The following is a 23,683-nucleotide window of genomic DNA, read 5'->3' as shown; positions in this document are numbered from 1 at the left end:
TGGCACCTCATCCCCGGTTCCCCAGTATTTTTGAGATACACACGTGCCCCGGAGCGCGGAAAGACTTTATATCTACATTCCGTTTGCTTTGGAATGAAGATGCTCGCTTTTTGGGTTCCGTAAGTGGCTCACTTTGAAGGCTTGGCTTGGTGAGCTTGGTAAGTCTGATAGCCTTGGCATGTCAGCAAAGCTGACTACAATTGCACCGGACATGCCCGCGGAGCTCCATGGCTGCCAGTTCCACAAGTAATTCTCGTCGACATTACGCGGTCGCCTCAATGAAACTGACACGGTTGCGAGGCTGTGAAGCTCAGTGTGAGAATCGCCAAGATGATAATATCATTGGCGACAACAATGAGGGATATTGATAGTTGGTCTGAGCCGCTGCTGAGCTGTATATAAAGAGTCAAATTATCGACCTGAAAATGGAACTAATCTAGCACGACATTCGAGACACTAAGCTCGTTCATAAACATCTACATCATGATTCTCAATCGTCTTAAATTCGCTCTTGCGGCTGTCTTGACAGGCAGCTCTACGACTCTTGCGACCAAACCAGATATCTACGACTATGTCATCATCGGTTCTGGTCCAGGAGGAGGCTCTCTTGCGTGAGTTAAAGCAGAGCCTCAATAAACACTTCCCCTACTAACACAGGCAATAGTGCCAATCTAGCTAGAGAGGGACACTCTGTTTTTCTGATCGAGGCTGGAGGGGACAATCACACCAGCATCCTCGAGCAGCTTCCAGCTTTGTAAGATCAGAGTCTCACAAGCGCGTGCTGTTGCTAACGGTCTCCAGGGCTCGAACTGCTGCTGAGACTCCAGGCCATTCTTGGCAATTTTTCGTCAATCACTACGACGACTTCGATTCAGCTCGCCGTGATCCGAAGTACACTTATATCCAGACCAACGGTTCATATTACGTTGGACTCGATCCGCCCGAAGGTGCTAGACCGTAAGGATCAGTACTCCTACTCGTCGAGTTTTGACTAATAACAAGATTGCAGTGCCGGCTTATACTATCCTCGCGGCTCAACCCTCGGCGGTAGTGCACAAGTCAACGCGATGAATTTTGCCTGGTGTCCCGATAACGAGTGGGACTACATCGCCAACCTCACGGGCGATACCTCTTGGGGTCATGAGCATATGCGTCGACATCTGATGAATATCGAGAACTGCACCTACGTCCCTGAGGGTACTCCGGGCCATGGTTTCGATGGTTATCTGGTTGTAAGAAACCATCCCACTTCCCTCCTGATGAATTACACTAAGGTATCTGTTTAAAGAACGACCAGAGCAACGCCACAGTCAATATCGGATCCCCCAATGTCGCCAACTTTTTCTCACAAATGTTCCGCGAGACCGAAGGCATCGATGTCGAAAACCCTGCCGAAATGACCGAGCTTCTTCTCCACGATCTCAACGGCCTTGACCCCCGTCGCTACGAAAACGGCCGCATGTACAGCACGCCCGTCGCAATCGATCCCAGCACAGCTGCCCGAAGTGGTGCTGGGATTTACATCAACCAGGTCATCGATGCCGGACACCCATTGACTGTCAGCTTTCATTCTCTGGCGACACGCGTTCTTACCAAACAGGGCCGCAATAAGAAGCCCCGCGCTTATGGTGTGGAGTATATGGTCGGTGAGGGTTTGTACTCTGCTGATGGGCGATATGATCCTGAGCAGACTGGTGAAATTCGGGAGGTCCACGCTAAACACGAGGTCATTGTTTCCGGTGGCGCGTTTAATACCCCGCAGATCCTTATGTTAAGTGGTATTGGCCCGCGTGAGGAGCTGGAAGCTTGGGATATTCCTGTTGTTGTCGATCTACCAGCTGTTGTAAGTGCTCTCCGCGTCCTTCGAGTTCTTGATGCTGACCGTTCTACCAGGGTTCCAACCTGCATGACAACTACGAAGTTCCTGTTCAAATCCGCGGTGAAGAGAATTGGCTTATCCCGAGAGAATCCCCATGCACCGGTACCTTTGATGACGAAGACCCTTGCTTCGTACTGTGGCGAGACAACGCGTCGGGCCCATACGCAGCACGCGACAGTAGTTACGGCGCCGTTTGGCGAAGCAGCCAAAGCTGGGACAATGACTCGGACCTCATGTTCCTCAGTAGCCCCGGTCTATCAGGCTTGGTGGGCTTCTACCCAGGTTACTCCACGGGCGAGAGAGCAGGCAATGATCCCGCAGAGTGGATGCACGCTGTCGTCAAGATGCAGACGAGCAACAGCGCTGGTACCGTTCGACTCAACTCATCCGATCCTCGCATCCGTCCCAACATCAATTTCAACTACTTCACCGAGTCAGCTGAGCGTGATCTCGACGCTATTGTTGAAGGAATTGAGCTGCTCAGAAGGGCATTTGACGCGACCGGTGTCGCATATACACAGCTCAGTCCCGACCCCGAGAACCTAAGACAGAGCATTCAGGACTTGGCCTTCAGCCATCATGCCTCATCAACCTGCGCCATTGGAGCTGATGACGATAAGAACTCTTGTCTCGACTCGAGGTTTCGCGTGCGTGGCGTTGATAACCTACGCGTTGTCGACGCGTCTATCTTTCCTCGAAGCCCTGGAGGTATGCCCAATGGTCCGACTTGGACTATCTCTCGCAAGGCTTTTGAGACTCTTTTGGAGGACAACCATTAAGCTCCCATCCAGGGGTGTTTGGATCAGAGGGACTGGTGGTCAAGGGGCGGGGTCGGGAAGGCTGATGCACTGAGACGAGTATCTTCTACCAAATTGATAACTTTTCGCTTTTGCTTCAGCCCATTGCATATAGTATACATTAGATAGTCAAACCAATCTTCGACAATTCAAGTTTCTTTGATCGCACCATAAAAGGAGAAATATTTATAGAGTCCAGGGTATGAAATTACTGATAACTCTATTCAGTCTAATAGCCTATCACAGCGCCGAACCCCATCAATAGTGGCTCACCTCCTGACCAATGAAACAGACCCGTCTCACTGTCAGATTAAGACACGGAGAAAAAAAAAGATGACAGCAAAACTTTGATCAGGTCCTGTCATCGGAGTCCTCGGATGTCACGATACAGGGCTTCAAGTCGCCATAAACCTTCTAGAAACCAGTCACACTACCAAAACCGCACCAACTGCATCCTATTTCAGTCGTCGCATGCCTAGTGCGCCATCTTCAACAAGGTTGTTAGTGCTGACTACTCACGGGCGGCCGAAATTGCCTCAACTTGCGGGGAAGACGGAGCATCCAACGACGAATCAACGTAGTTCAAGTCCAGAAACCAAAAGGTGAGCCGGGGGGAGATAATGCCATGTCTAATGTACATTGACTCAAAGATATGGCGTTTCATGTACTCATTCGTATTATCAAGCTATGACTAACACTTTTGATCTCATTAGATAACGGCAGTCAACCTGTCCCAGGCTGTCTGCTGTAGGCCATGCGGTCTAAGCATCAGATATTCATCACTGTTCCTATCCCGAGCCGTGTGCCGCCGGAAATCGTCCTCGCTCACATCCAGACCTACACGCCTATGCTGGCCAACAACGATGTTATTATGAGCTTCAAAGAGACAACTCCCAACGTGGAGCTCGTCAGCAGAGATCCGTTCTTTGGGACGCCGAATAGCAGCGTGAGGACGTTTTCTTCCAGTGAGAGACTCATGCTAGCGCCGGGTCTGACGAGGGATAGGAGCTGGCCTGTGACGTGTCTGAGTATACCGAATGGTATTCGCTGTAGAGCTGATGCTAAGGCTGGTGTTACTGTGAGGACGGAGTGGATTGTGAGGCCGAGGCAGGAGTTTGGGAGTAGTCCAAGCACTAGCAGTCCGGGAACTTTGGCGGAGGAGTGGGAGTTGTATGAGGAGGTTATCATTGAAGCGAATAGTCTTCTCATGCCATTTGTTGCGAGGACTGCTGATGAGGTTCATAGAGGGATCTGTCAGAAGGTTGTGGATGAGGTGGTGAACAAATATTTAGCCAATGGTACTCATTGATGAATTATAATAATATATACCTACCTATTGATTAATACTGGTCAACGAAGTTATCCTGACGTCCTCAGGTCCCAGGGTGACTCGATGTCTTTGCTCAAGACGGAGAACAACCACTGGCTGAAGCTTAAGCATCCTTCACCCGCAACTCACCTGAGGCTCATCTAGATTATGCACCAGTTATACGGGGTTTCGTATAACTGCTCTCCACTCAGACAACAGCCTTGTCTCCACTCTCACACAACACCACGATGGAGAAACCTGTGGAGTCTTTGCAGCTCCACGAGACATCAAAAGCACCGCGTAATTGGTTTAGTGGTAAAATTCTCCGTTGCCATTCGAGCAGCGTCGGGGAGCCCAGGGTTCGATTCCCTGATTACGCATTGACTCGATGCTTCAAAGTGTCTTCTTTTTGATACTTTTGCTTGTTACTACTCGTGATTGCGGTGTTGTGAGTCCCGGCCCCAAGGCGTGTGAAATTTTGTGGGAAGAAACGGCCAAAACTGATGTATACCCAGATGTATGAGAATGGACTTTTGCATAATAGTAATGTTCTTCATATAATCTTATTTCTTATGACTTGGTCACCTGGGATAAGTTTGCGGCCAGTAAAGTAGTTTTATGGTCTTGGTGTAATATTTCCTCTTGCTCTGCAAGGCTTGGCTCAGTCAATGACGTAACAGAGCTGACGCCGGAACTCCCCACGTAAAAGCTCCATCTATACTAGATCTTCAACCCTTATCATTCTATAAATGGAAACCTCTCATACATGATAACCGCCACAGGAATGATGGCATCATCTCGGTGAACTACCGTCTCCGGGTAATTAACTATCCCGCGATCCCTGAACAAGACAGCTTCAACCTGCAACCGTTAATTCAGTATACTGAAATACGATATGAAAGTTACATAATAACTCACGCTATCGTAGCCAGTACCCGGCGCAGTCCGATATGGGCATGTAGATCTCATTCTGTGAGGCCTGTTGCTAGCGACTTGACACAGAAAGATAGCATGAAGCCAAGACCCCGGGGTTTATACTGACTGCGTAGTCGTCTGCTTCTGGACATGTGTTAGAAATGGTCTCGTGCTGCTGTTTATTGACCTACTGGATGATACCTGCGATGGATATATACCGCGTCCGAACATACCCGGTCTTTCAATTAAGGTCAGTAAAACGGCCACTTTGAGTCAGAATAACATCAGTGTTGCTTACCTGACTTACTGAGTCTGAAAGAATTCCTTAGAATTCCACAGAAACTGCAGTTTGGCATGATGCACCACTGCAGCCTACCACCACCCCTTTCTTTACCAGCATTACAGGCCAGAGTCGTGCCGTGATATAACTGCCTACATCGGAAGCGGGACCTTGAGTTATACCGGCTATATCTTCTCCATCTGTGTGAGGCATACAACTCATGTTGGCGGATAGCGAAGACTCTTCGGACGACAACTGTCTTGTTGGGGTGTCTCCAATAATCGCTGAAGTAGTTCACCTCCAGACAAGGTCAGTTGTACACCTGCAAAACGCCATTTGAGCGGTCCTTATGTGCGTGATACTCAGGGTCATCTGGCATAAGAGGGTGCATCTGCTGTTCCTGATGTGAGAAATTAATCCAGGATGCGGACAGTCCTTCTTACCGGAGGCATGTTGGTGTAGTATATATTTGTAGAGGGTGAGTAGTAAGTATGTAAAACTGAGAGTTGGGTGATGTTGGGGTGGTAGATCTTCGAGGTATATGTGCCGATTGAGATATCTACAAGTTGGATTATTATAATATGGCCTGGAGTTGCCAGATAAGTGAAAGATAATATGAGATGAAATGAAGTTCGTATTTATGATTGTCGAGTGATAGTGAATAAATGAGCTAGGTTTGGTTTGTGCCGATTAGGTGCTGAAAGACTGACTAGGTTCTATCAGATGAGAGCTCCGTGTTACACCAAGTGTCAGCGGCAACTGGACATGTGTTCTCGATGCGCAATCAAGAAACAATCAACACTAAGTCAACGGGCCACCACGGGCAATAACGACCCTCAATGTCAATATGTTGACGGGCGATAGAAAGTTGTTACTATATGTTACCCTAACTATCAGATGCAATACATACAGCAAGCAAGGGCTTGAGTGCAGCAACAGATCTGATACAGAAGAGGGAGGCATACGGAAAAGGAGGTAGGGTGACTCGACTTTATTGATATTTGTTTTGAGGATACAGAGGTTCGTAGCATCCGATACTGAGTTGTAAAGTGGGCAATAGCAGGGATAGACCGCGCAAAAAGAAGACGAGAATGAGGTCGGTACAGATAAGAGTCTAGAAATTTCCCAGGTCTTATCTTAAGGTAATGCTTGGTAATGACCAGGGAGACTTACGAACGGTTGCGGTCGCGGAAATGGGCCTCGCTCTGTTAGCAGTAACGCCTGTTATATACCTACTAGTAATTGCCATGAAACCCGCGTCACAGACTGCTTTGTGACTTGGCGACTGAAACGGAGTTAAGCTCACTTGACCGTGAGTGATCGAAACCCCGAACTTGCGCAATGAATGTCTAGTTAGGGAGAGAGGAGTTCATGCCGAGTTTATGTCAATGCTAACAAGTCCTTCGACGATCAGATTCAGTCTTCGACACACAGACTCAGCCTTCGAAGTTTCATCAGGCATCATATACAGGTAATGAAAGCCTGTAATGTCTACCGCGACGGGTGAGGTTGTGTGAATCTTGGTTCATACATACGTTAGAAGCAGCCATTCATAGGTAGGCTGTAATTGAATCGGATGCACCTGCTCAGATGATATTGTTGTCTTGAGTTGCCAGACATGGCAGCTGATGCTTACATCGCACGCTTCACTGCACCTGCTCAGAGGTTCGAAAATCAGAGCAGTCACAGACAGGAAGTAAAAGCAACGAAGTCAAATTTCTTCGCTCAAAAAAAACTCCCAAAAAGACATTATCATCACTCAGCTCAACAGTACAAACCATCAACAGCATTCAACACTCATCTCAACTGTCACCAGAATGAATATCAGCGATTTGGAAAACCCGGGAGACCCGGACCCCAATGAGGTATCCAAGGAGTACATCAAAAGTTTACAGAGAAATAACGACACGGAAACCTCGACAGACCCCGACCCCAACGTCGCAGCCGAGGAGCCTGTCGAAAATGTACCTGATCCTGAACCATCACAAGCAGAGAGTTCGGAGGCACAGAATACTGGAAGTGACCAGGGAGTCCCAGAATGTCGTATTTCAGGCTGCAGGAGACCAGCGGCTCGTGGTCTGAAGTCGTGTGAGGAACACCTGAAAAGGTCGAATGAATTAACCAAGTCAGCAAAGAGGAACCTTCAAATCCGAATGAAATCCAGCTTCAACTAACCAATCAAGCAGGAAAATTAGAGAACGGCTTAAGGGAGAAGGGCGGTGTCAGAGTTGTCGCATGCAGGGCGCTGGTGGGACATTCTGTGCCACATGCAGGGAGTCAAATACTGCAAGGTCTGCAAAGCAAAGGGAGAGACATCGGAGAAGAAAAGAGAGCAATGATACTTCAGAGAATTAGGCGACATGTCAACATCGGGGGAATGCGCATTTGCTTCGTGTGGCCTCAAATCAGTGGCATCCGAAGAGCCGACGAATACGAGGAAGGATTCATTAGCCTTTAGAAGCCACTCAATATACAACCATTCCTCAGAAGAGCCATTAGCAAGGTCTTTGACCTGCCCATATGAAGTTCATCACGGTGTTGCAAGACCTGACGAGTTAGCTATCTGAGCTTCCAACGTATTAATAACTGATGAGAATAAAAGATTCCCAAACTAATGTGAAAGAGTGAGGTAGTGAATAAGACATATGCCTATACTGTAAGAGAATGTTTACATCACGATATATCCCCCGTTCTTGACCTAAATCTGCTTACGCTCCCCAAATCGTTGTATGACATAGCTAACTCCGAGGTGTCAAACTAAATGAACGTCCTGGTACCAGTATCCTCATCCCCTAAGACCCCTTCCCCACAGAACCATCCATCATGTGCCAATCACTCCGTCTCCCCTAAGGAGGACCGCACCTCCAGCTCTTGTAGTGAGGCTTCTTCGTAGTCTTGAAAGCAAAGTTGTCCGCCCCCTCAATACTGACGTAACTTCCCTTGCAGTTGGCCTCAGTGTACACCTTGCAGTCGAAGCAGCTGACAAGGGACTTGGTGTCGTCAGAGTAGACATCAAAGTACTTGATGTTTGCGGGCAGATTGTAGCATTTGCCTGGTTTTCCAACGCCAGTGAAGTACTTGCCGGGCTTGATCTTGAGCTTGATGAGATTAATGCCGGGGTTGCACTGATCAGTGCGTGCTTCGAGGGTGCCTTCCTCTTCAATGGCCATGGCGTTGGCAGCACCGAGGCTGAGGGTGATGATGGGGATGAGAGAGGAGAGATGCATTTTGATTGTGCTGGGCTGCTGAGATTATGGACTTGATTCTTATTCTTGATGAGATGCTTTGATTGTTGATTCTTTGTGATGATGAGTTTCTCTCAACTAACCGGGCAGTCCCTCGACTATTTATGCTTCCGTCAGGATAATCCTTTGAAAGTAATTCTGTTAATATTTTGACCTTATTCAGAAGCAATATCTCATCAAACCATGTCGGTATCTCACCAAAACCTATGAATAGTTACCAGATTCCGTCCCCCGACGGCGAGAAACGGGCTAGGGCTTTCCATGTGCAATAAATCAATTCAGGGTTTTCATAGCCACACATCTCCGTGTAAAAGCGCTGTGAGTCAATTCGGAGCCAGTTGTTTTACATTTCTGCCGTCAACTATTAATAGTGACGTGCCTCCGTCGGAAAGCGCGGAGAAATTAGTTGGAGTCACTTTCACACCACAACTGCCGTCAGCTATGCTCTCATAGTCTTATGTGGCAAATTTAAGCTTATCTTGGGCAATTATGTGGGCAGTTGGTATGCTGCCTGAACTGTGTTTATAAGAGTGTTATTTTGAGTTGATAGACCTGATAGCTGATGCTTGCATCGCGCACCTTAGTCATGTGACAAATACGTTTTGATACTTCCACTTTGGACATGCAAGTCCTGCACGAAAACGCAAAGATCTATTCTTAGAGAGAGTCCTAGGTTGCTTGGATCTGTTACAGCCACAGCCCCACGCCAAGCTGGACCAAAGTTCTATTATAATCAAACTCTCAAAGCCGGTCCTTTTGGCGAGTGCTTTTAGACTGCTAGCCAAAACGCATTTGAGACGGCACCCACTGCAGCTACCTTTGAGTTCCTCATCAACCTCCGATACTCCTCAATCTTGGAGGTTCCGACCATGATCAGCTCCTCTTCCACTTCTTGAGTGAGGCCATCCTTCCAGAGACAAATCATTCCATTGATCTGTTGATCATCAATCGTCACTGACATCACAAGACTCGTCTTGTCCCTCAACTCCCATGAAGCTTTGCCGTAAGCAACCATTCCCGTTGGCTTCCAGTGTAACTCGCCAAGACCGCCACCCGCAGTGTACTTTCCATCAGCCCCCTTCATAGTGATGGTGCGACTCTGCTGTGAGAAGGTGACCTCCGTCTTGGGAGGGATGCTGTGAAAGTCGATCATAGCGACCTCCGCATTCTGACGCAGAGACTTGACGTAGCATTTATCTCCCCAGATTTCCAGAACAGCTCGTCGTTCGACTTCGTAACGAGGTGTTTTGTCGCCATTGACACCCAAGATTCGGCGGTGTCCGATAAGAGCGGTGTAGTGCATCTCCAGCGCGGGCTTTTCTGCGCTGCGTCGGGGGTCAGGAGTTGCGTCCCCACGAACAATGAACTTTTCAAGCCAGGAAGGGGCCATTTTGGATTTGAGGAGGATAATTGTATATAGGGATCTAAATGTTGGTGTGTAGGAGTAGAAAGGGATTGGTGGCATGTCGTCGTGATCCAAGCGTCGCTTTAAGCTGAAAGCGAGAACCCATGTAGGTTGAATGTCCCCTTAATCTGACAGACCAAAAGCCTAACTTAACAAGGCTTAGCTGTTTCCATTACGGTGTAGTCTTACGTACTCAAAATATCATGCCCTGTCACAGGATGAGACTTTATCCTGCAGACAGGCTATTCTCTTTGCATGATTCCCGCATCAGGCAGGGGGATTGGATCGCTCTGTTGGAAACATGAGAGTGATCTTTGATGATGACTTAGTGTGGAAAGCATCTAGAGTGGCGGCCTTTGTTGAAAAGAAACACAACAAATGAACAATTACAGACAAATAACAAGGTTCTTTGTACGATGAGACAACCAAGCTATGCGCCGACTGTGGCGTACCCTCTGACAAGTACAGGTGCGGCCGTTGCTACAAGAAGAAAGTTGCTTCGAACCAGGTCGCCTACTATAGACGACGTGAGAAGGGTCTATGTACAAGATGCGGTGGGGAGATGGACAGAGAGGGATCCTGTTGCAAAAGGTGCCATTTTGAGAAGTATCACCTCTACAACAAGAAGACGAAATCGACAGGAAAAGGAATATTTTGTTGACACAACTAGAGGCACTACTATATGCAGAAAGTAGATTATATAACTAGAGATATCAGTCATTAAGGATGAAGGTAGTGTCATACAGTGAACCCTTTCAAACCGAACCTGTTTCTTTCTTGGTAGCTCAAGCTCTATCATTACAGCTATTCACGACGTGAGTTCCACTCCCGATCAAAGTTTGTCAGCGCCCTCTGCGCCGTAGGAACGCAATCCAGAGCCTTAATAGAGACCCGAGGCGGTAGGCTCAACATGTATAAAACCGACTGCGCTAAATCCTCTGCGACTAGAGGCTCATATCCTTCAACAAATTCATCCATAGCACTCTGGTCATACTGTACCCTTTGAAGGTGGAAATGCGTCTGGACAACACCTGGCCGAAGAACTAAAACCCTGATATCTGATCCGGCAGTTTCCATTCGAAGACTGTTGGAGAAGCCCTCGAGGAAGGCTTTTGATGCATGATAAACTGCTTCGCCGTTAAATGGTGGACACTCGAGACCTGTGACGGATGAGACGTTTATGATGGTTCCTTTCTTTCGTTCCCACATTGAGTGATTCAGAACTGCGTGGGTAGTGAACATGACGCCGTTGATGTTGGTGTTTGACATCTGGGCGACTTGATCGATGGGGATTTCCCAAAAGCGTCCCGGCGCGCCAAGTGCAAGCCCGGCCTGAGATATCGTTAGCACTGAGAAATCACCGGGAAGCAGATATCTTTCACCCACATTATTAATAAGGATGTCAACTTGACCAAGCTCAGATATGGCTGTCTTGACTGCCTTTTCAATGTCTGGTTGATTCTGAATGTCGACAGGGTAGACTCCGACCTTGATCTCAGAGAATTTGGATGTGATCTTGTCTCGCACCGCTTCAAGCTTATCCTACATCGAAAACATTCATCAGTGAATGGCCTAGGGTTTTGTTTGTTCGCTCCGCACCTTGCTTCGAGATACCAGAGCAATGTTCACGCCATGCTCGGCCAAAGCCAACGCAATGGCTTCGCCAATGCCCATAGAGGCTCCAGTCTATTGGCATAGTTAGCATCTCCCAGACCAATGGTAGATGGTTACAAACGATAAAAGCGGTTTGTCCCTTCAAGGCCTCCATTTTATCCTCCGTTTTGATAGTGAGAGCTCAGCTGCTGCAAAGAGTCAAGAGAGGAATGCACTGCGGTATTTATGGCTTTTAATTTAAGGGCCTGTACCTAGCTGATAAATCAACATTTCTTTCATTCATGTTGTAGTCAAAACAAGGTCCATAGTGACGTCGACGATGACTAATGGAGGATAGTCCCAACTCGTATAGGACCCGAGTACTCGGAAACCACCATGTTTAAAATCCGCAGCCACGCTAGAGTAGATTCGATAGGCTTCAATATTTTCGTAATAGGAAAACCCTTTTCTTTTAGTTTCTCTTCTCCTTTTTCACGGCGTCCGCTTGTGCAGCCTTAGTGATGGAACTCATGATGTCGAGATGTCATAGAAGCGGGGTAACTCAACAACGGGCATTCTTCTGCAGACGGGCGCATCAGATGGTGGAAACTGCCTCCAAGCGTGAGCTATCATCGAGAATTTCTTGAAACAAAGGATGAAAGAAATCTATAAATCTAGGCTGTCGCTTGGCGTGACCGCCCTTCTCCAAATATACTAATCCGATGAAAAGGCCTCAGGATACAGCTCAACCATCTTCTCGTATGCCTTCTGAGTCTTCCCCTTAAAATCCCATCTCACGTCCTCATTCACTGTATCAGAAATCTCTTTGAGTTTCGCAGCCCATAGCTTCCAATTCTCCGCATCCAAGTCATATCTCCTTTCTGGTGAAGATATCTTTGCATCCTGTGCAAACGCTTCACCCGCCAGGAGAATGTAGTTCGCAACAGCAAGAATCTGTGCTTGTCTGACAGGATGCTTTGTGTAGTCGCCGTCGGTATGTGTCTGAAAGGCTCTTATGAAGTCGTGGGTTAGCCAGAGGGGGCCGTACGCGCCAAGGAGATCTGCTTGAAATAGTTTGGCGATAAGAGCCGTTGTGCTGAGCCATATGTCTATGGCTCCATCTACAGCTGGTCCTTCTCGATCCAAGCGTCCTGCATCGACTTCGTGGGGTGTTAGCTTATGAACATATTGGAAGTGGAGTATGGCAATCGCATACTGTGACATGCATTCCATCTCTCTACTGCGGCTGCTTGAATTCCCCAGCTCCAACAGACAAAGCGAGGATTCTACACATCGGTCAGTCTATACAGGTCAGGTGTAGACTTTGTGTATCATACCTTCTCATCAAAGCTATCCGCAGCGTTCTTTGCAATACCAATCAAGAATTTGGAGAGCATGTCTTGCTTTGGATCTGTGAAAGGGATTTTGGCGACTAATTCGAACACAATCACCGCGATACTGTTGAGATATCCGCCAGCATCATATTCTGGGGGCTCTCTTCCGCCAAGGTCCTCTTCAGAAAATCCAGCGACGTAATGGTCGTAAAACCTTTGAATGGCTTCTGAGACAGCTTTGTCTAGATCCTGCTCTGAGAGGAGCAAGTCGCGAACGATTTCATAGTAGATGGCTTCTGAGTCAACTTCATCTTCCTCCTCATCTATCATTTCTTCGATGTACTTGAGCCACCTGGGGCTATCGGAGGATTCTTGTTGCTCGGTCATGATGAGCTGTCGCGAACAAATGTGAATGAGGGGCTAACGGATTGAGAGATGATTAACCTTCTGGTGCGACAAAGGTAGTAAAAATGAGATAATATGGCAGAGAATAGATAGCAACGAAGAATTTCTTCCTCAATAATATGGGCAAACACGCAAGGCAGTTTGTGAGGCTAAGTGGTAGGTCTCATTGCGGTCTTTTGGTTAGCCGCTGGGGTTTGCTGCGCCTTACCATCGCCCAATCACAATCCTAGCACTGCAAACGCGCGGTAATTCTCAACTGAAACAATGACAGGGCTCATTCGGTATCTTGGCAGATCATAGTGAAGAACTTTTGCGGGAATAAGATCATATCATAAGATTGAACGAACCAAGAGGTAAGCGGTGTTGCAATTTATTCTTGATATAGTATTGCAAATCCTCAAAATTCACCCATCCTCAGTTATTGTAGTGAGAAGAGTCACTGCAGTTGTCGTGCCTAATCATCAACTAAATCGTAATAGGTGTCTATTTAACTGGGGTTTTCTATATCTGTGACTTGAGTCGATAGCAATTGAGCTCGTTTAATTCTTCTAGGCAATCGAGAGGTGTTGAGAAATCACATGTGAAAATGATCTCCATGTCAAGTTTAAGCGCGCAAACAGTTCGCAGCCGCGTAAACCTATCACATTCATAGTAGAAGCGCTCACAGGAACCCTCCAGGGTATTAGCAGGGGATAAATCAACATGGGTCCTGACATTGGGTCTCTCTGTGTCTCAGGTGTTATGCATGTTGGTTTTACATTTCCAAAATTATGCCTCGCTAAGCCGAATAATCACCAGATAATGGTCTCTTCCTTGGGCCAACAACGTCAAGGTCTTTCCTATCTAAGATTGCTTCAGTATGTAGTTATATAAACAGGCGGCCTCCATCTTCAGAGCTAAGCAGCTCTTCAAACCTTCGCTCACCACACAACTCTGCAAAGCCATCGCCGGTCGATTGGCCACTTGTTTCTATCCAAGAAGTCTTTGCATTCTCTTATTTTTCGATTCTCTTGTCATCATCCTTCCCTTTCGGCTTCTCATTCGTATTTTCTATCACCCTTCTACAATACCCCGTTGCTGAAGTATAATTGTCATCATGAGTCGCTTCTTTGGACTTGGGAGTAAGAAGGAGCCGAGACGTAGCACTGATGAGGACATGAGCAAAATGGTATGTAACCCTTCTTTTGCCTACCGCATTTCTGTCCAATTCCTTCTTTGTCTTTGAGCCCGCACTACATCATCCACTCCAACACCGTTTCCTATAATGACCACCTATCTGCAGCAATACTACACTCCTCGCGGCAGCATTCCCGCTACAGTTGTAGAAGAACAAGTCCGTCAAGTCCCAATTGACCCAAACGACGACAGCACCAACGGTCCTTACCCTCATATGTACACGAACCAAGAAAGTACCAGTACCGCTCCAAACGGCACTATCTTTCAAAGGTTCGAACAGAGAAACCGTCCCAGCGAAACACCTCTGTATGAAGTCCCTGTCAACTGCCGCATGGACCTCAACAAGAAAGCCGCGCCTTTCATGAAGGTCAAGAGACGAGAGGAAAGACCCACTGATCCTCGCGATAGAGGGCGGGTTGTTCAGAACGAACTTAACACCCCTGGCCCCTTCCGAGGGGTTGTCGCTGTTGATAAGAACACCGGCCAGTCTCATGGTGTTGCTGGTGTTATGTATCATCCTCAAGGGAATATATCGGCTTTTCAGAGGGCGCAGATGGAGCCGCTGGATCGTGAAGGAAGACAGTATATCCGTCGGTTTGTGGATGATGCTGCTGACCCTCATCGTGTGACAACTTGGCCCCCGAGAGATGAGGATAGTGAAGATCTCACGACCTATGAGAAGCGGTATAAACAGGTTAGGAGGACTCGGCCGCCTCAGCAGACTAAGACTGGAAAGCAAAAGGTGCAAGGGCAGTGAGTTAGTTTCCGGTATGTTGATTTTTGGATACTAGTTTTGTGTAAATATGGGGTAGCATAATGGACAAGACACTGGGTATTGACTTTCAAAGCACTGTACTTAACCGTATTGCTGTGACTTCATGCTATCAACTTCGACGGGATAGCTTGACACTTTCCTACATCAGTCCCAGATATGTGACTCTGTGTTTCTCTTCAGAGATCATCCAGTACGGAGCATCCTTTCAAACTATCTCAATCTTCTTGAAGTCCACCTTCTGGGCGAGCTCGCCATATATCACACCATGTACATAGGTCTCCCCAACCAAGATCCACCCCTGAGCCCCCTTGCGCAGCACGAACGGGATATGCGTCCCAGCAATCAAGCTCACAACATCGCCAACTTCCGTTCTCGCCGGCCCCAAGCCCAGGTATCCCTTGTCCGTCACGAAAAGCACCCGCTCAGCTCCAGCATCATCCACCGCAATTGCAAAGATATCTCCCTCCTGTGGATCAGTTTTGTTTTGACACCGAAGATCATGGTTAGCCTCAGAAGCAGAGTCTGAGATGCGAGCAAGATAGTTTGCAAAATGGTCGCTGCAAGCATCAGGAGCAGGATGACTGGTGAGCCAGATGTTCGTCAAAAGTGTTCGCCAGAGCGCCTCAGGGACTGCTGTTGAAGGTTGGGGTGGATAGGCTATGTCGGCGAGGCGAACCCTCCCCGAGTACCATGACCGAAGGCTCTTGTAGAACGCCTTCTCTTCTTCTTTTTTCCTGGGTAAAGGAGCAATCTTAGTAATTCTGTCCAAGACATGAGCGCTCACGGATAGTGTTCTTCCGTTTGCGGACAACGAATAATCGCTCTTTACACTAGATGCAGCGTGGAAGACTCGCCAACTGTGATCATACAGCGGTCTACCCCGAGCCTTTTGAGCCTTCATCTCCTTCAGGAACAGTGGCTCAGTCGCAACGGCGCTCGCCATCTTCGGGACCCAACTTGGGTAGCCAACTCCCTTCCCAGACCAGTCTGGCTGGAGAGCATCGTCAAAGATATCTTCTTCCAGCGGTGCCCAATCAGGTTTCTTTGAAGGAAATCGCTTCTTCGCCTTGTACCTGTCTAGTAACCTGTTGCCGATTGGCTTGGACGATGTGAATTTGTAAGACTCCCGAGGAAGAGGATGGTTGACCAAAGATAGGACGAGAAGACCCGCGCCACCGTCGATGAGACGCTGCGCTATGTCGAGGTAGAAGTCGCCCATGTTTCGATTGCTGTAATCTGGTTTGAGAGTTGTCTGGCCAAGCGTTGCTGGGTCAGTTATACCGAGAAATGCCCAGACCTTGTCATGCGGATCACCAGCCATCCTAGTCGCTCCAAGCATCGTCACATCAAGAAGATGAAGTTTGGCGGCACTCCTCTTCAAATCGAACATCGACGGCTGAAAGGTAACCCAATGAGGTACCATCTTGGGCGACAAGTGACTCGCAACGAAGTACGTCCAATCCATCGCCTTCTTCAACTCTGACGCCGGGACTTCCTCGCCATTGTAATAGAAAGCGTATTCCTTTGCGAGGATGAACTCCTGAACAGTCCAAACTCGACTCCACCAACTCTCCGTGACGATCCTGAGGAGACTGAGCCATGAAATAAGTTCTGACCCCGTCGAGGTTGCATCGAAAAATGCTTTTGCGGTTGTGTACTTCTTCCCATGGAACTGGATATCGGCATTTTTTGGGTCTTCTGGGAATGCTGGCCACGCTTTAAGAATGCTCATCGCTGCTGTTCGTTCCGTATGCTTTCTACCAAGCCAGATAAAGACTTTTTCAGCTGCACTGTATATCTCATCCATGCGAGCTACCTGAACAGTCTTCTCATCCGGGTTTTCCTGATTGATACACACAGCGTCAGTCCAGATAGGTCTGCCGTTGAGGTATTTGTGTAAGCCAAGTAGGGCAGCGTGCAAGTTGGCTCCGATAGGAAACCGTTTGTTGTTAATCGCTATATCGACTGTATCGGCATGGCTGAAGTGAGGAACCTCAAGCTCAGTCTCGCGAAAGTCGCGACCGCGATTCCACATCGGTCCGAAGTCGACCCAGACGTAAGAGAGGCAGACATAAGGCGGTATCTCGGATGCGGAGTAAGTGTTCATAGTCAGAGAAAGGAGAGAGTTATCGATCTCCACCTGAACAAGGCGTATTCCCTTTGTGTCTTCAAGGGGCGAGTGAACCAACATCTCTGTTGGTAAGTCCTATCTCAGGTTCAACTTCACCGCAATCTTAAGACGAGAATGCAATCCCTTACCGGCATTTTGCTAGATGATCCTTGAAGGTTTGAAAAGAAGCCAGATAATCTTTCTTGACCGGACTGGAAGGCTGCTTTGTAGCCTGCTTTGACCCCCTCAGCTGTTGAGTAATCCACTGCCCATTTCGCCAGGGCTACGAAAGCGTCGGTGCTGTTTTCGGCTCTGAACTTGGGATCGCGAGGAATTCGAGCTTCAAATGGTATATCCATGTTAGTTGAGGAACATAAAGGTGATTGAGTCTCTGTCAGGTAAAAATGGGTGAAAGATGATAAATTGTTGGAGATGCATTGAATCTCACGGCTTACTCCCTGGCGATCTCCTCAGCTGTGACGTAATTGTGCTTCCTTCACTTGAGCGAATGAGGACGATGAAAGTGTTGTTTCACAAATGATTTCATTCTTCCGCGTTGTCGACATCTGTATTGTATTGTCTCTTTTAATATTGACATAACGAATGAAGGCTGTACATTGGCTCATACTCTCTTCTCGACTGTTGCCAAGATCTGTCGGGCCGCAGGCGCAGGTACAGAGCTTAAGTTAATCGCGGGGCCTGCAGCGGCACAGCACCACTAAAGATGAACGCTGAATAGCCGCCCCAATCTCCTAAATTTAAGCCTGAGGGACACCCACCCGCTGACTTTAATCTTTCCGTCTAATTTTTATTTGGCGGTGGAGATAAGTCTTCTGGTCTTAACTGGCAGACTTGTATCGTAACCAGACTCATCACGTTCCTTACCAGCGATATAGATATTTCATTCATATCCTTAAAATGACAACTTCGTGCCGAGAATCATCATATCCATCAGTCATGACTGTCGGTGTTCTCAATGAGTAACGCTTCAAGATAAGCTTCCGACGGTCCAGAAACGGGTGTCACAGCTGTCACCCCAACGGCCGGTGTAACTGTCAATGGAAAAGTCCATAAGTAGAAGATACCGTGAGGTTTTATCCTCGACTCACGTTCCAAGATACGTCCTCAGTTCTGGCTAAACATGCCTATCATCCCATGATCTCCGCAACACTAGACCCAGTTCAGAGCCCTGTCTCAACCAATGGCGTCTCCACGTGCGCTCCAATTAAACCGCGTAATTTCCAACCACACAACCATCCTCCATCAACTAACTACCTTCCCCCTTCAGTATATATAATGACGCTTTCCTGGTTCCGCTGCAGAGGGAGACTACTCGTCCTTACAGCAGTCTTCTCCTTCGGCACCTTCTTCGTTTTGAGACAATACGCAGATATGGCGTCCTTACCTAAAAGCTCGCTACTCGGCCTCCTTGCGGCAGCGCCGGTATTGGGAAATGACCCAAATATGAAGTGGTTTCCTCCGAGCTCTAGTCAGGTTAATGATCTTGATAAGGTGTTGGATGGGAAGGGTACTTGGGGGTTTATTTATGACTCGTCGCACACGTCGGATGACAAGTATGGCACGTATAATTGGTGTAACATGCCTCATGCGAGGAAGAGGGAGTACAAGAAGGCTTCCAAGGAATATGAGTTGCAATATGTCGAAGTGGTCAGTAGTGTTCTATGCTCAGATATGATAAGGTGACTGACTTTCATCAGATTCAAAGACATCACAAGCGTACTCCATACGCAGCAAACGCTTTCCCAGTTGAGCCATACCAGTGGAACTGCGATAATCAAGGCCTCTACTATTTCGGCCGCCAATTTACTGAATCTCCCAAACCCAACGCCCAAGGTTACTGGAAAGGATTCACCTCCGAAATCAACCCCTTCATCCCTTCCGGATGGATCGGATCCTGCCAATTTCCTCAAATCACAGCCGAAGGTCTCGATGATTCTTGGGTCCACGGAAAAGACCTCTACGAAGTCTACCACGATCTTTTGAAATTCATCCCAGGCCGCAAGGAAGATTGGCGGAGTAAAGTCATGTTCAGAGTTACCAATAACCAGATTACGAGTCAGGTTGCTGGTATGTTCATTAACGGCATGTATCAGACCACAGAATCTGTCCCGTTGCTTATCCAACAAGCTGGCGTGGATAGTCTGGAGCCGCAGTACAAGTGCAGTGTTGGAAGCCAGTTGACTAGCGCTATCAAGTCTTCTTCTAACAAAGAGTGGCAAAAGCATCTTGACAAGACAAAGGATCTTTACAAGACGCTCGACGACATCTCTGGTGTACCATCTAATGATGTTGGGTTCCATGAGAGCTTCGATCACTACTACGATAACCTCTCCGCCCGCCAATGCCACAAGAAGCCCTTCCCCTGTAAATTAGTCAACGGAAAGAACTCAACAACATGCGTTGACCAAAAGCTTGCTGACACAGTCTACCGTCTCGGCCAATGGGAATACTCCCAAATGTACCGCGACGCACCCGAATCCCTGGCTGCATCCGCTACATCATGGGGTGTATGGATAGCCGAGCTAGCAAGCCACTTCCGCGCCGTCATAGCCGGCAAACAAGATCTGTTATACTTGCACAACTTTGCCCACGATGGTTCTATCAGTCGATTGTTGAGTATTCTTCAGATCGATGTGATGGTCTGGCCTGGTATGGGGAGTGAGGTTGTTTTTGAGCTGTATAAGAAGAAGGAGGAGTACTTTGTTAGAGTTCTTTGGAGTGGAAAGACGTTGACGTCTTCGCATCCGGATCTGGGCAGGATGGAGATGGTGCCTGTGAAGACACTGTTGAAGTATTTTGATGGGTTGACAGGGAAGGATGCTAGTCTTGTCAAGGGACGATGCTCCGGTGATGTTCCTCTGTGAAATGGCACCTTACGGTTTACTTAATGTTAGGGCTTGATATCATTGGCCAGCTTACATGGATACATTGCTAGGCAGACAGTTACACAAGTGTTCTGAATAACAAAAACTAATCAACAAGGTAGTACAGGTTTCAAAAAACCGTTTGCTGTTTGACAAACGCAGTCCTTGCGGGTCCAATCAAAGCTTAATATTCCCCTAAACCACATTACCTTCAACCACAAACATTGAATCACTCATGTTCTTATCATCCCACCAGTCCCCTCTCTCTCTCTCTCTCTCTATTGCAAGACTTAATTCAAGTCTAGTCCATTCTTCAGATCCCATTTCTAGCCCTAAGATTATGGCATCAACCTAGCGAAGTCGAAAATGCCTTATTGTCCTCCTTGCGACAGGCATTTCCGCCTAGAGAATTCCCTGCACCAACACATCGGAGCCGTGCACCCTCGAACATATTGTGGGCGTTGTGAAAGACACTTTCCTCATGAACGTGCAAAGGAACAGCACATCGAGAACTCTACACGACATAATATATGTACTCACTGCTATCGGGAGCCCGACTTCAGTTCAGAGGATGATCTGAAGAATCATCTGATAAAAGACCACCATGCTTGTATTCCATGTGATGAATACTTCTCTAACGATTACGATCTTCTGGATCATGATGTGGATGTTCATGATAAATGCCGAACCTGCGGCCGATTCTTCAAATCGCGATCAAACCTAATCAACGTTGGTCTTCCTGACTACTGTCCTATCTCTCTCACTTCATACTTATCCTTTTATAGCACCGCAAGACCCACGCCGCGAAAACCGTCGAATGCCTCGGATGTTCAAGGATGTTCATCTCTCATTCGGCCATGGTGCTCCATCTTGAGGCGAACACTTGCGAGTCGGGCTCCGACAGAGATTCCATCAGAGGGTGGGTTTGGGACTACTACGAGATCCATGGGCGCTGGAATCATGACCACGACGATGACTTTGACTGCGAAAGCTGCGGAGCGTATTTTAACATGTTGAGCGCTCTGCTGCAGCATGTCGAAGTGAGAGCTGTGACGCGAGTATCTCTGATTATGACTCGCTTTTCGGCCATATACAGCAAAGTATTCAATACAGCTAGAGCTTTTCGAGCAGCGCATGCTCACTTAGTACAATAGTAGTTCAGTGATCTTCCTAGTTTAGCCCAAAATACTAACATTCTCATACCAAAGAGCATAAAATGCCTTGGATGTGACATGATATTCATCTCCGATTCCGTCATGATGTCTCATCTTGAGGCCGATACTTGCTCATCGGGGTCAAATATGAGGTCTATCAAATTGGCAATGCTGTATCACCATCGCCGGGCAGAATAGGTTTCTGACCTCGACTATAAAATTATGTCTAGATACAGGTCGGGCTTCCAAAGTCTCAGCGGCCTGCGACCGAGTCGCCTATGGCGCTGTCTGGAAGCAGCCTACCAGCGTGCCGAACACTGCTGTTCAACATTATCAATACCCAATTGGTCCCGACTCTTCTGAGAGCGCTGCCCATGCTCCCCGACAATTTCCAGACTATGGCCAAGACGCGTCTGGCGCTACTGGGGCCCAGAACATAAACCGCACGATTGCCATGGTGGAAGAACAAGTGTTCTTGCTCACAGCATGCTAGACGCTTCACTGCATGCCCTGTCGAATAGTCTTCAATGACGCCAGCGAGCAAGCGGCGCATAACTCCAAATGGCATTGGGATAAATTCCTATGTTTCGCGCGTGAAATAGGGTTTGAAGCGTCCATAGGTCTCAAGAAGGTCAGTCCTCAATCGCCGCCGTCTAACTCGATGAGTAACCTGGTTTGTCCTCCCAGCATTTATCATCGCATCGCGTGAGTCCAATTCAGTGCCCAGTATGCGAGCACAGATGCATCTCGTACTCACAGATGATGTATCATCTTGAAGGAAACCGATGCAAGTCAGGCTTCAATTCCGTGTTCCTCGCTAAAGTACTGCCCAAGTACTATCACGGAAACGACCAAGCTTCCGGTCCTGGCCTGAACATGACTTTTCCAGGTTGCGACGTCGAATTCGAGACTCTGTCTCTTCTATTCCGCCACATGGAATTGAGAATCTGCGCCCTGAGGAACTGGCAAGAAGCAGCGGGCCTGACACATCTACTCTATATCTTGAAGCATGAAATCGACATGGCCAACCGGTCTTGCCGACGGTTCCAGCGACACCCGTGAAGAGAGAGTTTCTAACCGTTACTTCTATCCCAACAGCCATTACCAAAGATAAATCTTAAGCAAGCCCAGAAGCTCCTTTGGACAGAGTTGCTTCTCCAAAGGAGGTCAACCCTTCGGTGAAAACAGAAGGCCCTCGGACAAAGTCAGTGACAGCTCATGCATCGGTTATATTTGAGACATATCCACCGAGATGCGCTGTAGCAAATACGAGGCCTAAGGGGGAAAAGACAATTGATAGGAGTCAAAGTTTGATTGCGAGCTTTTTGGCAGCAAAGGCATGAGCGGCTGCTACGCAAGAAGAGCTAGGGAAAGGGATGGGATAGTTGCGAACATAGCAGAGGCTGTTAGGTATATCAGTTCGTTTTGTGCAAAAGAGACCAAGGGTTTGGACGGTTTCGATGTGTTTGAGCAACCTCCTGAAATCACGAGTCTCCTAATAAACTGTGAATTATTTTGGCTTTGACACAATCAAGGTTTCTAGAAGGATCTCTGCGGGTTGTAGGGTAGCTTGGTCGAATTAATGTTTGGCTATTGTCCCGCCGACGATTCCGTGATTAGCAGTTAACCGAAACCCAATCAACGAGTGCTTTCGCGAACATCCTCATTAGAAAAAGCAACGTTGATTTGTTGGCAACGCTCATGAAAACGTCGCTAGTCTCCACACAAACTCCATCTTCTTCCCGTTGTACTCAAGCAAGACCTACTGAACTGCTGAGACTACAGCTGCCTCATCCACTTCAATAATGGAGCGTGCGTGCAAGCGCATCAAGCTTGAAGAGGGGGAACCTTTCTCCGCCGATCAATGCATAGTCGTCGATACGCATACCAAGGAAGAGCAGATTTCCGAGGAGGAAGAATCTGGGTCAGAGGAATCAGGCTCTGAAGACTCAGAAGAATATCAATCTTGCGAATCAGGCGGCGAAGAAGAATCCAACTCAGAACCCCAAGTCGCCCAGGGTTCTAGTCATGATCTCTCAACCTCAGAAGCGAAGGCGGCCTCCAACCCACATTGCAGCGAATGTCGCAGATCCTTTCAAAGCAGTGCAGATATAGAACGACACACCTCCAAATGGCATTGTAACTTCATATGTTACGCATGCGATGAAGGCTTCCCCTCAGAGTCGCAGCTGCACAGAGTGAGTACCTTTCTCTGGATAGGTAAAATTCTGATCTGACCGATCTTCCTAGCATAAAAGCAGCCATACAAAAACTCCCATTTGCTGCATCGGTTGCGAGAAGCGGTTTTTCACTCACTCAAGAATGATGGATCATCTGGAGAACGGTCGCTGCGAATCAGGTTGCAATCTTCAACTCATCCATAGCGTTGTAGCAACCCACTGCAACGGTCTACACCAAGAA

The 23,683-nt window shown here is 47.8% G+C and overlaps 13 protein-coding genes and 1 non-coding gene across 14 annotated transcripts in view; 8 read left to right on the top strand and 6 right to left on the bottom strand.

Annotated features, from left to right (window-relative positions):
* Positions 1 to 483: 483 nt before the first annotated feature.
* FOXG_01233 (uncharacterized protein) lies at positions 484 to 2,658 on the top strand (the record flags this gene model as incomplete). Its single annotated transcript, XM_018378035.1, has 6 exons — positions 484 to 611; positions 665 to 754; positions 802 to 957; positions 1,010 to 1,232; positions 1,289 to 1,843; positions 1,894 to 2,658. The coding sequence occupies 6 exons, from the start codon at positions 484 to 486 to the stop codon at positions 2,656 to 2,658; spliced, it is 1,917 nt and encodes a 638-aa protein (XP_018233862.1).
* A 343-nt stretch (positions 2,659 to 3,001) lies between these two features.
* FOXG_01232 (uncharacterized protein) lies at positions 3,002 to 4,060 on the top strand. Its single transcript, XM_018378034.1, has 2 exons — positions 3,002 to 3,278; positions 3,390 to 4,060. Exon 2 carries the CDS (start codon positions 3,431 to 3,433, stop codon positions 3,983 to 3,985), a length of 555 nt encoding a protein of 184 aa, XP_018233861.1. The 5' UTR covers positions 3,002 to 3,278; positions 3,390 to 3,430; the 3' UTR covers positions 3,986 to 4,060.
* A 223-nt stretch (positions 4,061 to 4,283) lies between these two features.
* FOXG_18044 lies at positions 4,284 to 4,365 on the top strand. Its single transcript has one exon. It is a non-coding gene; the product is annotated as a tRNA-Gly (tRNA).
* A 1,125-nt stretch (positions 4,366 to 5,490) lies between these two features.
* Positions 5,491 to 5,632, bottom strand: FOXG_18043 (uncharacterized protein; the record flags this gene model as incomplete). Its single annotated transcript, XM_018398085.1, has 2 exons — positions 5,491 to 5,574; positions 5,624 to 5,632. 2 exons carry the CDS (start codon positions 5,630 to 5,632, stop codon positions 5,491 to 5,493), a joined length of 93 nt encoding a protein of 30 aa, XP_018233860.1.
* Positions 5,633 to 6,997: 1,365 nt separating this feature from the next.
* FOXG_18042 (uncharacterized protein) lies at positions 6,998 to 7,354 on the top strand (the record flags this gene model as incomplete). The annotated part of the gene is made up of 1 exon (XM_018398084.1): positions 6,998 to 7,354. The coding sequence occupies one exon, from the start codon at positions 6,998 to 7,000 to the stop codon at positions 7,352 to 7,354; it is 357 nt and encodes a 118-aa protein (XP_018233859.1).
* A 672-nt stretch (positions 7,355 to 8,026) lies between these two features.
* Positions 8,027 to 8,482, bottom strand: FOXG_01231 (uncharacterized protein; the record flags this gene model as incomplete). Its single annotated transcript, XM_018378033.1, has 1 exon — positions 8,027 to 8,482. The coding sequence occupies exon 1, from the start codon at positions 8,405 to 8,407 to the stop codon at positions 8,027 to 8,029; it is 381 nt and encodes a 126-aa protein (XP_018233858.1). The 5' UTR covers positions 8,408 to 8,482.
* A 544-nt stretch (positions 8,483 to 9,026) lies between these two features.
* Positions 9,027 to 9,876, bottom strand: FOXG_01230 (uncharacterized protein). Its single transcript, XM_018378032.1, has one exon. It carries the CDS (start codon positions 9,813 to 9,815, stop codon positions 9,195 to 9,197), a length of 621 nt encoding a protein of 206 aa, XP_018233857.1. The 5' UTR covers positions 9,816 to 9,876; the 3' UTR covers positions 9,027 to 9,194.
* Positions 9,877 to 10,511: 635 nt separating this feature from the next.
* FOXG_01229 (uncharacterized protein) lies at positions 10,512 to 11,848 on the bottom strand. Its single transcript, XM_018378031.1, has 4 exons — positions 11,566 to 11,848; positions 11,430 to 11,516; positions 11,217 to 11,372; positions 10,512 to 11,162 (listed from the first exon to the last, which is right to left on the bottom strand). Exons 1-4 carry the CDS (start codon positions 11,596 to 11,598, stop codon positions 10,635 to 10,637), a joined length of 804 nt encoding a protein of 267 aa, XP_018233856.1. The 5' UTR covers positions 11,599 to 11,848; the 3' UTR covers positions 10,512 to 10,634.
* A 39-nt stretch (positions 11,849 to 11,887) lies between these two features.
* FOXG_01228 (uncharacterized protein) lies at positions 11,888 to 13,316 on the bottom strand. The gene is made up of 3 exons (XM_018378030.1): positions 12,761 to 13,316; positions 12,640 to 12,709; positions 11,888 to 12,583 (listed from the first exon to the last, which is right to left on the bottom strand). Exons 1-3 carry the CDS (start codon positions 13,142 to 13,144, stop codon positions 12,138 to 12,140), a joined length of 900 nt encoding a protein of 299 aa, XP_018233855.1. The 5' UTR covers positions 13,145 to 13,316; the 3' UTR covers positions 11,888 to 12,137.
* Positions 13,317 to 14,022: 706 nt separating this feature from the next.
* Positions 14,023 to 15,267, top strand: FOXG_01227 (uncharacterized protein). The gene is made up of 2 exons (XM_018378029.1): positions 14,023 to 14,330; positions 14,445 to 15,267. Exons 1-2 carry the CDS (start codon positions 14,259 to 14,261, stop codon positions 15,093 to 15,095), a joined length of 723 nt encoding a protein of 240 aa, XP_018233854.1. The 5' UTR covers positions 14,023 to 14,258; the 3' UTR covers positions 15,096 to 15,267.
* Positions 15,157 to 17,582, bottom strand: FOXG_01226 (uncharacterized protein; the record flags this gene model as incomplete). The annotated part of the gene is made up of 2 exons (XM_018378028.1): positions 15,157 to 17,319; positions 17,373 to 17,582. The coding sequence occupies 2 exons, from the start codon at positions 17,580 to 17,582 to the stop codon at positions 15,319 to 15,321; spliced, it is 2,211 nt and encodes a 736-aa protein (XP_018233853.1). The 3' UTR covers positions 15,157 to 15,318.
* Positions 17,583 to 18,473: 891 nt separating this feature from the next.
* FOXG_01225 (uncharacterized protein) lies at positions 18,474 to 20,328 on the top strand. Its single transcript, XM_018378027.1, has 2 exons — positions 18,474 to 18,891; positions 18,942 to 20,328. Exons 1-2 carry the CDS (start codon positions 18,520 to 18,522, stop codon positions 20,106 to 20,108), a joined length of 1,539 nt encoding a protein of 512 aa, XP_018233852.1. The 5' UTR covers positions 18,474 to 18,519; the 3' UTR covers positions 20,109 to 20,328.
* Positions 20,329 to 20,712: 384 nt separating this feature from the next.
* On the top strand, positions 20,713 to 21,755 carry FOXG_01224 (uncharacterized protein; the record flags this gene model as incomplete). The annotated part of the gene is made up of 4 exons (XM_018378026.1): positions 20,713 to 20,718; positions 20,894 to 21,148; positions 21,205 to 21,208; positions 21,493 to 21,755. The coding sequence occupies 4 exons, from the start codon at positions 20,713 to 20,715 to the stop codon at positions 21,753 to 21,755; spliced, it is 528 nt and encodes a 175-aa protein (XP_018233851.1).
* A 1,186-nt stretch (positions 21,756 to 22,941) lies between these two features.
* Positions 22,942 to 23,683, top strand: part of FOXG_01223 (uncharacterized protein) — a gene marked incomplete at its 3' end in the record, with an annotated part of 1,559 nt that continues 817 nt past the window's right edge. Inside the window, exons 1-2 of the mRNA XM_018378025.1 lie at positions 22,942 to 23,460; positions 23,513 to 23,669. Coding sequence (XP_018233850.1) covers positions 23,068 to 23,460; positions 23,513 to 23,669 — 550 coding nt within the window. The 5' untranslated portion in view covers positions 22,942 to 23,067. The remainder of the gene's footprint in view (positions 23,461 to 23,512; positions 23,670 to 23,683) is intronic.

The sequence above is a fragment of the Fusarium oxysporum genome, chromosome 1 (genome assembly GCF_000149955.1).
Source record: "Fusarium oxysporum f. sp. lycopersici 4287 chromosome 1, whole genome shotgun sequence".
NCBI lineage: Eukaryota > Fungi > Ascomycota > Sordariomycetes > Hypocreales > Nectriaceae > Fusarium > Fusarium oxysporum.
This window is presented reverse-complemented; position numbering and strand designations above follow the sequence as displayed.

Bases quoted from the DNA above. Each gene is read 5' to 3' on its own strand.
- FOXG_01232 (XM_018378034.1), top strand. From the start codon at position 3,431: ATGCGGTCTAAGCATCAGATATTCATCACTGTTCCTATCCCGAGCCGT.
- FOXG_01230 (XM_018378032.1), bottom strand. From the start codon at position 9,815: ATGGCCCCTTCCTGGCTTGAAAAGTTCATTGTTCGTGGGGACGCAACT.
- FOXG_01229 (XM_018378031.1), bottom strand. From the start codon at position 11,598: ATGGAGGCCTTGAAGGGACAAACCGCTTTTATC. The intron at 11,373-11,429 runs GTGCGGAGCGAA...TTTTCGATGTAG, and splicing joins CTCTGGTATCTCGAAGCAAG to GATAAGCTTGAAGCGGTGCG. The intron at 11,163-11,216 runs GTGGGTGAAAGA...ACGATATCTCAG, and splicing joins TTGACATCCTTATTAATAAT to GCCGGGCTTGCACTTGGCGC.
- FOXG_01228 (XM_018378030.1), bottom strand. From the start codon at position 13,144: ATGACCGAGCAACAAGAATCCTCCGATAGCCCCAGGTGGCTCAAGTAC. The intron at 12,710-12,760 runs GTATGATACACA...ACCGATGTGTAG, and splicing joins CGGATAGCTTTGATGAGAAG to AATCCTCGCTTTGTCTGTTG. The intron at 12,584-12,639 runs GTATGCGATTGC...CACCCCACGAAG, and splicing joins GAGATGGAATGCATGTCACA to TCGATGCAGGACGCTTGGAT.
- FOXG_01227 (XM_018378029.1), top strand. From the start codon at position 14,259: ATGAGTCGCTTCTTTGGACTTGGGAGTAAGAAGGAGCCGAGACGTAGC. The intron at 14,331-14,444 runs GTATGTAACCCT...ACCTATCTGCAG, and splicing joins ATGAGGACATGAGCAAAATG to CAATACTACACTCCTCGCGG.
- FOXG_01225 (XM_018378027.1), top strand. From the start codon at position 18,520: ATGACGCTTTCCTGGTTCCGCTGCAGAGGGAGACTACTCGTCCTTACA. The intron at 18,892-18,941 runs GTCAGTAGTGTT...GACTTTCATCAG, and splicing joins AGTTGCAATATGTCGAAGTG to ATTCAAAGACATCACAAGCG.